This window comes from Sminthopsis crassicaudata, chromosome 4 (assembly GCF_048593235.1).
Source record: "Sminthopsis crassicaudata isolate SCR6 chromosome 4, ASM4859323v1, whole genome shotgun sequence".
Lineage (NCBI taxonomy): Eukaryota > Metazoa > Chordata > Mammalia > Dasyuromorphia > Dasyuridae > Sminthopsis > Sminthopsis crassicaudata.
In genome coordinates this window covers 456758368-456772352 of record NC_133620.1, presented here as the reverse complement: position 1 = coordinate 456772352, position 13985 = coordinate 456758368, and the positions used below count along the sequence as shown (strand labels likewise).

At 39.4% G+C, this 13985-nt stretch overlaps 1 protein-coding gene across 1 annotated transcript in view; it reads left to right on the top strand.

Annotated features, from left to right (window-relative positions):
- The window catches only part of SLC47A1 (solute carrier family 47 member 1), a 41771-nt gene that overhangs the window by 13580 nt on the left and 14206 nt on the right, over positions 1-13985 (top strand). The window contains exons 4-10 of the mRNA XM_074263919.1: positions 412-560; positions 1271-1313; positions 4723-4767; positions 7309-7406; positions 7900-7997; positions 9593-9706; positions 9804-9871. Of these exons, the coding sequence (XP_074120020.1) occupies positions 412-560; positions 1271-1313; positions 4723-4767; positions 7309-7406; positions 7900-7997; positions 9593-9706; positions 9804-9871 (615 nt within the window). The remainder of the gene's footprint in view (positions 1-411; positions 561-1270; positions 1314-4722; positions 4768-7308; positions 7407-7899; positions 7998-9592; positions 9707-9803; positions 9872-13985) is intronic.

Genomic DNA, 13985 nt, shown 5'->3' with positions numbered 1-13985 from the left:
GAGGCTGGGCCATAGATCCCTGATACATGTCTGAGTAAGGGGGAGATTCCTTTTCTGACTTCTAGACAATCTGGAATCCAGCCTCAGGCACGGTCTGGCTAGGAGACTTTGGGGAAGTCCCTTCATCCTGGGTGCCTCAGTTTCCTCATCTGTCAAACGAGCTGGAGAAGGAAATGGCAAAATACTCCAGTATCTCTGCCAAGAAAACCCCAGATGGGATAACTGAGTCAGACATGACTGAACAATTGAACAAAGAGAAGGGGGAAATCTTTCCAAATAGAATGCAAGCGGGGGCTGGGTCCTCCTTGTAAGCCCAGGGCCCAGCACAGTGCCAGGCCCCTAGTAGGTGCTCAGGAAAGGCTTGTTTAACCTCGAGATCGTGGCTCTCTCTGTCTCCCTTGTTCCCCTCAGACGTATGGCAGCCGCAACCTGAAGTATGTGGGGATCATTGTACAGCGAGGCATCCTCATGCTGCTCTTGTGCTGTTTCCCCTGCTGGGCCGTCTTCATTAACACCGAGCAGATCCTGCTCCTCTTCAGGCAGGATCCAGATGTGTCCAGGTGAGCCACACTGTGCCTCAGTTTCCCCATCTGTCAAAGGGGCATAATGGCAGTATCTCCCCACCGGGTTTGCCATGTGAAACGCTTTGCCGATCCAAGAAGGGTCATGGCTGTTATTATTATTTCTTCTATTGATTATTAGTTTACACTGCCTTTAAGAGATCCAGGACCCAGACGTTAACAAAGGCTGGATTAGCTGGAATTTGGGTCAATCAAAGGGCTCTCATGGAGATGGCAAAAAGCTCTTCTTTTTCAGACTGAAGGGCCAGCCCTTTCATTTCTCCAGATATTTCAGTGTCTGCTGGAAGTCCTGGTCCCTGGTGGGCTGTTCCTGGGCTGAAAAGTCTGTTTTTAGTCTCTAGGAGCAAAGAGGTTGGAATCCAGTCCCCAAAGCCTTTGGAATGGAGTCTCAGAGGCCTGGGGGGGTCGGAGCCTGAGGTGCTGAGGATTTAAGAAAGTCCTTTGTCCTGGAAACTCCTGGACTGTTTTTTCTCAAAAGAGGAAATAATTTGGACTTTGAGGTGACAAGCTAACTTTGGAATGCTGGATTATAATAAATCTCCCTTTGCTTGGGCAGCCGGTCACATTGGAGTGCTTGTGCCCGAGCAGGCCCGAGAGCCCAGCACAGGCCGTTGCCACAAGTCCATCCCCTCCACTCCCTTCTTGAAGCCGGGCGTACCCATAATGCTTTTCCTTTTTTTCTCTCCTAGGCTTACCCAGACCTACGTCCTGATTTTCATCCCTGCTCTTCCTGTAAGTGCCCAAGGGTCAGAGGGTTCATTTTATGGGGTGTTTGGGTACAGAGATAAAGGCTTGATACCCAAGAGAGCCAGTCAGCACTGCTGGCTCCCTAGAGACAAAGTTCATCCAGACAGGGAGACGTTTAGGCTCCTTCCCACAGGAAGCAAACCTTAATTGGGGCTCTAAGTCCAGAGAATGGCCAAAATTCCCCTTGGAAATCCTTTAAGCTCCCCTATCAGGAAGAGTATATTAACTTCAGGTAGTTGTAGTGATCAAGAAAAGGGGGAGAGACTTTCCTTTCCCTTCCTAAATGACCCTGTATTTAACTATTTTGTATTTATTGCTTGATATCTATATAGTAGATGCTTATAAATCCCAACCCCCACTATTAGAACCCGAGCTTGCTGCCTCCGGGATGTGCTTTATCCTTTGTACTTGCATCCCCAGAGATTGCCACATAATGGATGCATAATAAATATGTGTTGGTTGATTTATAAACAGAGGAAAAAGGAGCACGTGGAAAACTTAGCTGGAATGAAGATGGATAATTAGGAAAAAATAAGCATTATTAACAGTTTTCTCCTTTGGTTTCCTATGTCTGGACAATCAACAAAACAATAAATCAGATCTCCATTTCTAACTCTTACCTATTTCCAAGGTGTTAATGCTCACACTAAAAATGACTTGCTCAAGTGGATTATAAGCTAGCTCCAGCCCTACCCTGGACTAAGGCTAAACCAGATGAAGATAGAGATCAGGAGACGAGGTCAGGGAAAGGAATTATAGGAGAAGGTGAAGCGGGTATTTTATGTACTATTATAGGATGGGAAGGGAGCAGTTGTCTGGAATTCTGACCCTTTAGGGTCCTGTGAGGATGGGCCCTAGTTCTACAGCCTTTGTACCCTGAGGTAAGTCTCTGTCTAGGCCATGGGCTCTTCATCTGTAAAATGAGGAAGTTGGACTTTGTCTTTTTACACTTAATATTATTTTCTATTTCCCCCAATTCCATGTAAAGATAGTTTTTGACATTCATCTCCGTATGCTTTTGAGTTCCGAATTTTTCTCTCACTTCCTTCCCCCTTCTCTAAGCAGCAAGCAATCTGTTGTAACTTATACATGTACAATCATGTTAAACATATTTCCGTGTTAGTCATGTTGTGAAAGAAGACTGAGAACAAAAGGGGAAAACTTCATGAAAGAAAAAACAAAAAACAAAAAAATCCAAAAAAGTGAAAATAGTCTGCTTCCATCTGCATCCGGACTCTAGTTTTTTTCCTCTGGATATGGATGGAATTTTCCATCAGGAGTTTTTTGGAATTATCTGGATCATTGTATTTTTAAGAACAACTAAGTCCCCATAGTTGATCATTGTACAATGCTGTTTTTACTGTGACTACACGGCTTCTAAAGGCTGGGCTTTCCAACTCTACGTCTAAGGGAGCCAACCACATGATGCTCATAGAAAGACAGGATGGGAGAAATGGAGGGGACTGAAAAGATCACAGAACCACAGTCTTGTTTTTCTTGTGCAGCATCACAAATATGGAAATATGTTTAGAAGAAACACATGTTTAACCTAGATTAGATTTTTTTTGCTGTCTTGTGAGGGGGAAGGAAGAAAGGGAGGGAGAAAAATTTGAAACACAAGGTTTTGCAGGGGTGAATGTTGAAAACTTCTTTGTATCTATTTGGAAAAATAAAATGCTATTGAGAGTTAGAGGGAATCTCCAGGACCATCTTATTCAACTAATTCAGTGGTTCAGTCATATCTGACTCTGGGGTTTTCTTGGAAAAGTTACTGGAGCGGTTTGCTATTTCCTTCTCCAGCTCATTTTACAAATGAGGAAACTGAGGAAAAGGTTAATTAGCTTGCCCAGAGTCACACAGCTAGTAAGTGTCTGGAGCTGGATTTGAACTCGGGAAGATGAGCCTTCCTGACTGCAGGACCTAGTGCTCTATAGCACTACCTAACCACTCTTAGCTGTAGTTCAACCTATACCAGAAAAAACAGTTCCCACTACATCACCAGCCCATGGCCCGGTACACACTAAGTACTTAATAAATGCTCACTGGCTGACAGTGACTTGAACATTCCCAGTGAGAGGGGCTCTGCTTTGGGACAGCTCCCTTTGTTAGCAAGTTTATCGGATAGGAGGCTGAAAGGTGACTTACAGCTTTCCTTCCTGTCTCTGCTTCTACCAAGAAGGGGGTTCTGAGCCCTTCAGATACAGCTAGAAAGTCACCCTGTCCTCCAGGCTAAGTCTCCCCACCCCCCCAACCCCCACTTTTTAAACTGAGCCTCCCCTGACACAGCCCTTGTAGACAAGGTCTCCTTAGGACAGTGTGCCCTCGGGCTTCCTTATATCAGAAATCTAGACCTCTCTCCTAATGCAGCCCAAGATTACATTAATTTTTTTTCTTTTCTTTTTTATTTCGGGAGGTAGTGCAGCATATGGTTGATTCTCCTTGGGCCTGCCATCATGAAACTCTCCAGATCTTTTTTGGGGGGAGGGGGAGGAATAAATGCTCCTAGCCCTTGCTTACCTCCAGACTGATTTTTTTAGCCCAAGACTAAGAACTTAGGTTTATGATTATTAGGCTGAGCCCCGTGCTTTAGCACTGGATCCTAATCACCGTTCTTTGTGTTAGCTATCCCTCCCGACTTTGTGTCGCTTTAAGTCGGATGAGTCTGCCATCTATGCTTTTATCGAAATCATTGATAAAAAAATTTGTTCAACAATAAAAGGCTGAGCACAGATTCTTGCAGAGTCCACTGAAGACTATTAAACAACTGGTCTCTGAGGCTAGTCACTCAACCAGTTCGAATTCCTCCAGTCTTATGAATATCTAGTCTGTGTCTTTCCATATTCTCCACAAGAATAATATTAAATATTTTATCAAATAAACCATATCAATAATGCCCACAAACTAACATATATAATACTAAATAAAAATAATAACTATTATTTATATACTTTATGTGAAAATAAAATTTTAATAAAGATTGATCCACATGAGCAGCTCCTTATTAAGCTATATTCGCACTTTGTAGTCACCTCTTCCTTTTTTAGGTGTTGACTAGCCATTTCTACTTTGGGTTTGTTCTGGTCTATTTGAAACCATGTTCTAGAATTTTGCCAGAATATCATCTGTGGAATCTATTGTCGTTTGTTTTTAAACCCAGACAAAATAAACTGATGTGATTTTTATCTTTTTCTTCTCAACCCCCCTGCATATTCCCCATTTCTAATCTAATTGCCATGTGGGAATGTTGAGGGTCACAGAGCAGTCTGCACGAGAAGGTGGACGTCGGAGATACACGACTCCGCGTAGACACGTGTCGGGATTTAGCTGAGACTGAAGTCACCGGGCTTGGAAAGAAATGAAATATTAACATTCCCTTCGCTTTGTTTTCCTACAGGCAGCCTTCCTTTACATATTGCAGGTTAAATATTTGCAGAACCAGGTAATGATCACTCATTTCCTTCCTCTGAAGCAGAGGGAGGCTGTTTCCTTCTCTCTCCTTAGTTCTCAAACAGGGATCAACATGTTCTTAACTCAGAGAGTCCAGGGAAAATTCTGTTTCGGCTTAGGAAGCATTAAAAACACATTTCCTTGTCCTAGGTTCAGAGGATCCCAGGCTGAGTTAGAAGTCAAAAATCATCTAGTCAGTCACTTTATTTTAGAGAAGAGGCCCAGAAAAGTTCATTGATTTGCCCAAGATTTCATATGTAGTGAAGGACAGAGTCTAGGTCTCATTGGATCATAGACCCAGAACTGGAAGGTATCTCAGAGACCGCTAACTCCAGGCCCCTTTTACTGAGTTAGAGGGAAGGTAAGTGATTGATTCAAGGTCACAGAGACAGCAAGTGCTCTTTACAAAGGGACTGGTGTTTGGAAGTCATATCAAAAAAAAAAAAAGGACATCTGGCTCCTGAACATTCCCTTATTCACAAAGCCATGAGATTTAGCATTAGAGGCAATTTTACCGGTCATCTAGTTCAACTTGTTCATTTTACAGATCAGGAAACTGAGACCCAGAGAGGCGAAAACTATTGCCTAAAGTTATACAGGAAGTAACAGCAGTCAGAATTGGAACTCGGGTCCTGTGACTTCAAATTCATCATTCTTTCCACAGCACCACAAGGTCTAGTGTGAGGTATCCGGCCCCATTTTATAGATGAGGCAACAGGACAGTGTAGACAAGTGTTTTGTTCAGGGTCACAGGCCTAGTGTGTGAGCAAGGCAGGTTTGAATACGAGCTTTGTGACTTTCGGGCAAAAAGACTACATGTACCTCCCTGATTCTCTGTATTCCTACCACATACTCTGTTGTGCTCACTAATAATTACTATTATTTCTATGTGGACACACACATGTACACATACGTGTGTATATGTACATGTTGATGTAGCTTAATTAGGGAGCTGATCCCCCAAATCCCCAGATTGGGGTCTCACAGCTGCACAATTAGAAATGGTGACATTTGGCATCCCACGCCACATTGGGAGTCACTTCGGTGGGATTCACTCTTTGTTGTCTCTACTTTCAGAGGAAATGCTAGATTCTTTCTAGATTCCTTCTTCTGTCTCCATATGGCCAGAATTCCATACACCTCCTCGCTAGCAGAAGTAATAGAAATGAAAGTATATCTATATGTGTATATTTATGTACTGGAAATGAAAATAAAAATAGTAGTAAAGTGTATATATATGTATATATATATAATTTATGTAATGGAAATTTAAAAAGCTATAAATATATATATATATATATTTATATTTATGTAATGGAAATAAAAATAAAAATGGCAGTAAAATATATACATATATATTTATGTAATGGAAATGAAAATGAAAATAGCAGTAAAATATATATGTATATGTTTATATTTACGCTTATGATTTGATAATTATATAGAAGCTTATGTCTGGATACTTTTATTCATCTACACAAAGCAGTTATATCATGAATGAGCACAATACTTACCAATTTAAGTGGACAGTGTTTGGATCTGGATCCAGCATAGAAGAAGAATGAGCTATAATAGTAACTGATGGTTCTCTGGAGGGGTGTGGGAGAGGCAGTTGGGTTAAGTGACTAGCCCATGGTCACACAGCTACTCAAAGTCAAAGTGCCTGCAGCTGGTTTTGAACTCAGGTCCTGGGGCCAGTGTTCTGTCCACCGCATCTAGTTGTCCCAGCTGACCAGTTTTAAAGATGCTCTGCCTGTGTTTGGTTCTCACTATACTCCTGAGAGGTCTGTGAACCCCATTTTACAGATGTGGAAAACAATTTTGAGGGGAAATTTTACAAATAATGGGATACAATTCCCCACAGGAGAAGGAAGATAGAAGCTCCCCCCAGTGGGAGAAGCATCCACATGGTCTCATAATCACAGATCTCTCTAGTTAGGGGTTAGAACTCTGAAATCTTAGAGCTAGAGAGGGAGATCATCTAGGCCATTGTGCCCATTTACAGAGGAGAAAACTGAGGTCCAGAGAGGCCATTGCACATGACCTGCCTAAAGTACACCTTGGATTAGGGACCAAACTGGGAATAGAATAGAGATCTCTTGACTTCCTAGTCCTGGTCTTTTCCAATGTGCCAACCAACATGAGAATTGGAAAATTTCAAATGATTTTTATCTTTATTTTTAGTTTCAAATTCTCTCTCTCCCCTCACTCCCTTCAGGAGTTGGGAGCCTTCCTTTTGGCCATCTTGGTAACAAGGTCCAGGGTCCTTCTTCTACTCACTCCCTATGTGACTCTAGGCGAGTCATGTCATTTCTCTCCTCTGCTCAGTTTCTCTGTCTGTAAAAGGCCTCTCAGGCCCTTTCCAGTCCTAAATGTGCACCTATAAAGCCTTCTGAATAGGTAAGAATCAGGTAAGGTGCTTGGAACTTTCTTATTCTTTTAAAATTTGAAAAAAAAAAAAATTGTGCTGTTGACACGTGTTTTGACCCAGAGGCATACTTCTGAAAAGTGAGTGATTTTCTCCCTGTTTCAGGGAATAATACTTCCCCAGATTGTCACAGGAGTAGTGGCCAACATCCTCAATGCCCTCATTAACTACGTATTTCTCCATCGACTGAGCCTGGGTGTGATGTGAGTCCGATTCAGTCTTTGAGCAGGGAAAGGAGGCTGGGAGGCTGGACCCGAGGCCTTTGTGTTGGTAACATGTACCCCATCTGTTTACACCCCTTTGTATCGGAGGAATTTGTCCCCAATTTGAGGGAACATTTTAAGGGGTGGAAGGTTATTCCTGCTTCCCCAGGAAAATAAGTCTGTGGGGATGATGGACCACATGGTATACTAGAAAGAGTAATGGGTTTGGGGTGGGGAACTTAGATTGAACCCTGTCTGTGTGACTTTGACTAATCAATTTGCTTTGCTGGGCTTTCCTTTCCTCCTCTGTAGAATAAGTGGGTTGGACCAGATGACCCAACTCTTTAAGAATTCTGTGATTCTGAACCCTAAGGTCTTGTAATCCTAGTTTTCTGTCATCCTGCCAGCATACCAAAGCTCCCTATGTTAATCCAGGGCTTGGAAAGTAGATGGGCAGAAAGCCCACCTCCTCTGTCTTGTTCTTTCTTCCTAGGGGATCTGCACTGGCGAATACCATTTCCCAATTCACCCTGACCCTCCTCCTCTTTCTGTACATCCTCTGGAGAAAGTTGTACCGTGACACCTGGGAAGGTAATGGATGCTGCAGCCCCCAGCACGTACTAGGTGCTTAGTAAATGTTGCTTGACCAACTGACTATAGCCACATGATTCTGTAAAGTTCTGATCGTCTGTCAGTTGTAATCCTTCTCTGGGAGGAGGTTTCTTTTCTGTATAATCTTTTCCTCTATGAGCAGGTTTCTTGGGAGGCTTCTGGAACCTCCAGCCAGCCTCTTCTTCTTCCTGAATCCTGGCTCTGAATCTCCTCTAGCTCTTGTCCTTCCCCAGTCCAGACTGCTTTTCCAGGCCCAATGTTGCCTTCTTTTATCCTCCCTGAGAATGGGCGTTTGATAATGCAAGGGCTTCTGGGAAGAACCACTTCAACTAATGAGCTTGCTCCTCCCAGAATCTGAGCCAGAGAACTATCAACTCAACCTGAGTTCTCACCTTGTAATTGTCCAGACAACCTGAATTCTCACCTTGTCATTGTCCAGACAACCTGAGTTCTCACCTAGTAATCCTAACATCATTCCAGGAAATTCTTGATCAAATCAGGTTCAGACCAGTATCTTATACCCTGTAACCTAATAAACTCAAAATGATTCTCACCTGAATCCTAAAGGTCACATCATAACAAAATTAGTAGAGAACCAGATCCAGCACTTCTCACAGTGTCCATCAGGGAAAACCTGGCAATTAGATACATGAAAACTCACTAGGTTCGTGGTCACTATAGGAAATAGTCAGCACTGTACATTATATGTTCAATAACCACTCTTCTTCGATCTCAGGGTGCTTAAGCAGTATTAGCTCTTTTTAAAATTAACTAATTAATTTTTACAAAAAATTTATGCATAGGGAATTTTCAAGCAAGCTCTTTATTAAAGCCTGGGATCTGTAGAACTGATTAGGTCTGAAACCCAACTCTTGAGGCTTTCTCTGTATTTTAAAGGCCTGCAAAAGGCAATATAAATGAGTCTATAACGGATTTCTCCTCTTTTGTTCTACAAAGAGGGCCAGTGAGATCTTCAAACATCAAAGGATTCTGCTTTCCCCAATCAGCTCCCAGCACAATATTTTCCTCCAATCAGATCAGCTCACTGCAGCAATAGTAGTACCCATCTGCCAAATTTAACTAGACTCATCTTAAAGTAACTGCTACTATTTCCTGTTCACTTTTTGGTTCTGTCAACATCTCAACTCCAGCTTCAGGCTTCTAATTCTCCATCTTTCTTAATTCAAATCAGGGTTTCCTCATATAGAGAGACTCACCTCTATCTTAGGGGTAGAAGACCCCAAAATCTATATTTCTTATCAAATATGACAGAAATATATCATCATCCCAGAGTCCCTAAACAATTCTTTGATGTAGGATTCCCCAAAAATAAATTTTAAACTCCTAAAAACAGTCATAAGTAAATTAGCATCTGGGAACAATGCACTGCAGTCATCCTTTTCCCATTCTCTTCAATAAAAAAATTTCTACATGAGAAAAGAAATTTTTGCATATTCATGAAGCTGAAAAAGCTTTTGCATAAACAAAATCATTGCAGCATTGAGAATAGAAGTTATTGATTGGGTGAAACTGTTCTTTGCACTGAAAGGAATTTCTTTCTCTTCCTTTTACAGGGTGGTCCCTCGAGTGCCTACATGAGTGGGACTCCTTCCTTCACCTGGCCATTCCCAGCATGCTCATGCTCTGCATTGAGTGGTGGGCGTATGAGATCGGGAGCTTCCTCAGCGGTCAGTGCAGGGACAGGTGATGCTGGAGGAGGACACGTGGAGTGGGAAGGGGGTAACTGTCACTTACGCCAGGGAGTAAATGGAATCTTTTCATCAGGTACCATCAGCATGGTGGAGCTGGGAGCCCAGTCTGTTGTCTATGAGCTGGCTACAATAGTGTACATGGTAAGGGGGTTAAGGATATGCAATATCACTGCAAACTTTTCTTTCCAGTAATTGGAAATGGAAAAAATTGATGAAATGTTTTTGTGAATTAATGGGCTGGGATTGGTGGTATGGGAGCTCTCCTAGTATACTAGCATATTTTTAAAAATTATATAATCATAACGCGAAAAGGAAATGTCATGCAGAAACATTTCCATGTCTTTTTGACATCATTTTAGAAGAAAGTCACAAATCACAGGAACATAGATTTAGAACTGGAAACAATCTCAGAGAACTAGCTCAACCCCCTCTTTTTACAAAAAGCTGAGGTCCAGAGAGATTAAGAGGCTTAGGATCATAGATTTAGAATTGAAAGGAAAATAAAAGGGGAGATTAATAAAATTGAAAGTAAGAAAGCTATTGAATTAATAAATAAAACTGAGTTGGTTTTATGAAAAAAAAAACACAACAAAATAGATAAACCTTTAGTTAATTTGATTAGAAAAAGGAAAAAGAAAATCAAATTTGCTAGTCTCAAAAATGAAAAGGACAACTTTGCACTAATGAAAAGCAAATTAGAATTGGAAGGAGATGCAAAGGTTATCTGAACCAACCCCCATTTTACAGGTGAGGAGACTGAGGAAGGGAAACACATGCTCAAGGAAACATATATAGTATGTAGCAGAGCCAGGTTTTGAGTCCAGTTATATCTCTCTTGGGTAGCTAGGAGGTGCTATATTGCATAGAATACTCGACTTGGTGTCTGGAGAACTCTTCCTGAGTTCAAATCCTGCCTGGGACATCTACTGGCTGGCTCTGCTACCCTGGACAAGTCACTTGACCCTGTTTGCCTCAGTTTTCTCATCTGTTAAATGAGTTGAAGAGGGAAATGGCAAACTTCTCCAGTATCTTTGCCAAGAAAATCCCAAAAAGGATTACCAAAAAAAAATCAGACGTGACTCAATAAAAAAGAGGAAAAGGAATTTGTTGCACCGATGGCTTTGAGGCAGTGAAGTGGTAGAGAACAGAAGTATCAGACAGGAAGGACCCCAACCAGATTGAAACATAATTGTGAAATATTTAACAAAATACATTAAAAGCACAATGGAACATCAATAATATCAATATTTTGTGTTCTAAATTAATGTGTCCCTGCAGGGATCCTTTATAGAGTTTAATGGCCCAGTTTTTATATGTTTGACAGCACTGGTTGCTAGACTAGAGATAGGAAGACCTGAGTTCAAATTCTACCTCAAATACTAATCATGGGCAAATCAACTTCACCTCTCAGCCTTAGTTTCCCCATTTATCAAACGAGGATATCAATCGCACCTAACTCATGGGATTATTTAGAAAATAAAATGAGGTATTATAAATCTTAATAGAAATTTATTATTTATTTATTATATTTATTATTATTACTACTGCTAATTATTCTCATTATTGTTAATTTTAAGGAGCACACTTATACATTTTAGAGAACAAACTGTTTTCTATAATTTTATTGCCTATAACTACATTAGTAACAATAAATCAATGGAAAGTCAAAACTGGTTAAGCAGGTACTTTGGAATGCCAGGTACAAATGCTTTCTACCAGTACTGTGTTGAGGAGAGCTGGACCTGGAGTCAGAAGAGATCTGGATTTAAATCTTACCTTAGGCACTTTCTTTGTCACCTTAAGAAAGTCACTTAATTTCTTTTAGCCTCAGTATCTCTCTTTGTAGAATGGAGATAATAATACCAACCATGTAGAGACCAGAGTAGCTAACAAAATAGCTTGCGTGGCTTGTGGGGAGGCATAGGCCAGCTTAATATAGTAAGTTTACACTTATACTTACACAGCTAGACTTGAGAGCCCATTAATCCAGCATCAAAACCTTCTATTCCTGTTTTTTGGTTTGCTTCCACATTTTAGGCATTATATTTTAGAGCATATAATTAATTTTATTTTAAAATTGTATTCATTTATTGAAATTTATCTTAAATTTATTTTACTTTGTGTAACATTTTATTTTAAAATTTTATTTATTTAAATTTATTTTTATACTGTAATTTATTTTATTTTGACACTTTACATTTATTTATTTACTTTGAATTTATTTTTGTACTACATAAATTTATTTTATTTTTATACTATATAATTTATTTTATTTAAATTTATTTTATACTATATAATTTATTTTATTTTAACATTTTATTTACTTATTAAATTTGTTATACTACATAATTTATTTTTTTTTAAATTTTAAATTTTTATTTATTTAAATTTATTTATTTTTCAGAGTACATTTATTTTTCCATTCTTCAAGGTCTTGTGATCTCATTAGTGTGAATAGCTCCCTTCCATAGCCCAGATGAGAATCTTTGTTTTACTTTCTCAAGCAGTATAGTTCTTGTCCTATGCTTTTCTGTGTTTCCTTCTAAACCTTTTTACATTTTTACATTTTACATTTTTACATTTTAGGACATGAGTTGCCCATCTCTCATCCTTCACTTTTGACGTCTGACCAGCCTAACTACCTTTCCTCATTTTTCAAGATGTTTAAACCCCACAACTTTCTGAGCACTCCCAAAGAACCTTTCCAAATTTCTGGCATTTGTGGTGTTTGTTTGATCAACTGATCTATAACCTATTCATTTAGTCTTTCAGCATTTCCCACACTTGGATATCTGCCACAACATAGCAAGCCCTTTCTGCTACCTTTCCAGGAATGCACAAGTTAGGTTTTAAATAATAATAATAATAATTTTATCTATTTTTTTTTTATTGATTGTTGTTTAGTTATTTCAGTGCTGCCTGACTCTTTGTGACCTCACTGGGGTTTTCTTGGCAGAAATATTGGAGTGGCTTGCCACTGCCTTCTCCAGCCCATTTTACAGATGAGGAAACTGAGGCAAACAGGGTTAAGTGACTTGCCCAGAATCACTAAGAGTCCGAAATCACATTTGAACTTGGGAAGATGAGACTTCCTGACTCCAGACACTGCACTCTATCCACTATGGCGCCACCTAGCGGCCCATCTTTTATTTTTATATCATCTTTATTTCTGAATATATATCTCTGTCCCCCTATCCATCCTCCCACACCCAGGGAACCATCGCTTATAATAAAAAAGAAAACACAAATCATTCAGCACAATGAACACAATAACTTGGTTTTTCTCAGCAAGACAGTGATCCAAGAGAATTCTGAAGAACTTAGAATAAAAGGTGCTGTCCACCTCCAGAGAAGTAGTAGTCTGAATACAGATCCAAGAGACTTTTTCTTTAGTTTATGTTTGTGTTTGTGTTTACTTTCATAGTATTTTAATTTTCACAGTATTTACTTAGAAATGTGTTCTGCATGAGTACACATGTGTAATCCATGTCAAATTGCTTGTCTTCTCAATAGAGGGAAGGGAAGGAGAAAATTTGGAACTTAAAATTTAAAAAAAAAAAAAAAAGTTTGTTTTTTTTTTACTTGTATCTGGGAAGGGGAATAAAATATTAAAAAAAAAAATAACACAGCAACCAAATCTGACAAGAGTATATTTTGCACTGCACATCATACTCTCCCTCTTAGCAAAGAAGAGAAAATACATTTTTCTTATCTCCTCTTGAGAGGCACAGTGCTGTTTAATTTTGTGTATGTGTGTGTATATGTATGTGTGTTCTATCCATTTATATTGCTGCAATTGTTGTGCATATTGTTTTCCTTTTTGCATTAATTCATATGTCTTCCCCTACTCTGAATTCTTCATAATTATCATTTTTTAAAATACAATAATATTCTGTTATATTCATTTATCTCTTTCTCCATATCCTTTATTTATTGCTCTTTATTAATACTTTTTAAAAAGTACTTCTTAATATGATAGAGGAAGTATTTATTTGGGGAACCAAAAATCCGCTTTATTCATAGTGAAATAAAATTAGCAGCTCTCCTATAAGAGCAGAAGTAAAACTGTGTTCTTCCTTCCCAGCATGACTATTTAACAACATTTTAGAAATGTTATCTACAGAAAAAAGACCAGAAGTAAAAGAAATGATCACAGGAAAATAAGAAGTTAAAATACCTACTTCAGATGACATTCTTGAAAATCGAGAATAAATTAAAATTAACATTTAAAAAATTTTATGAAAAAACTTTTGAT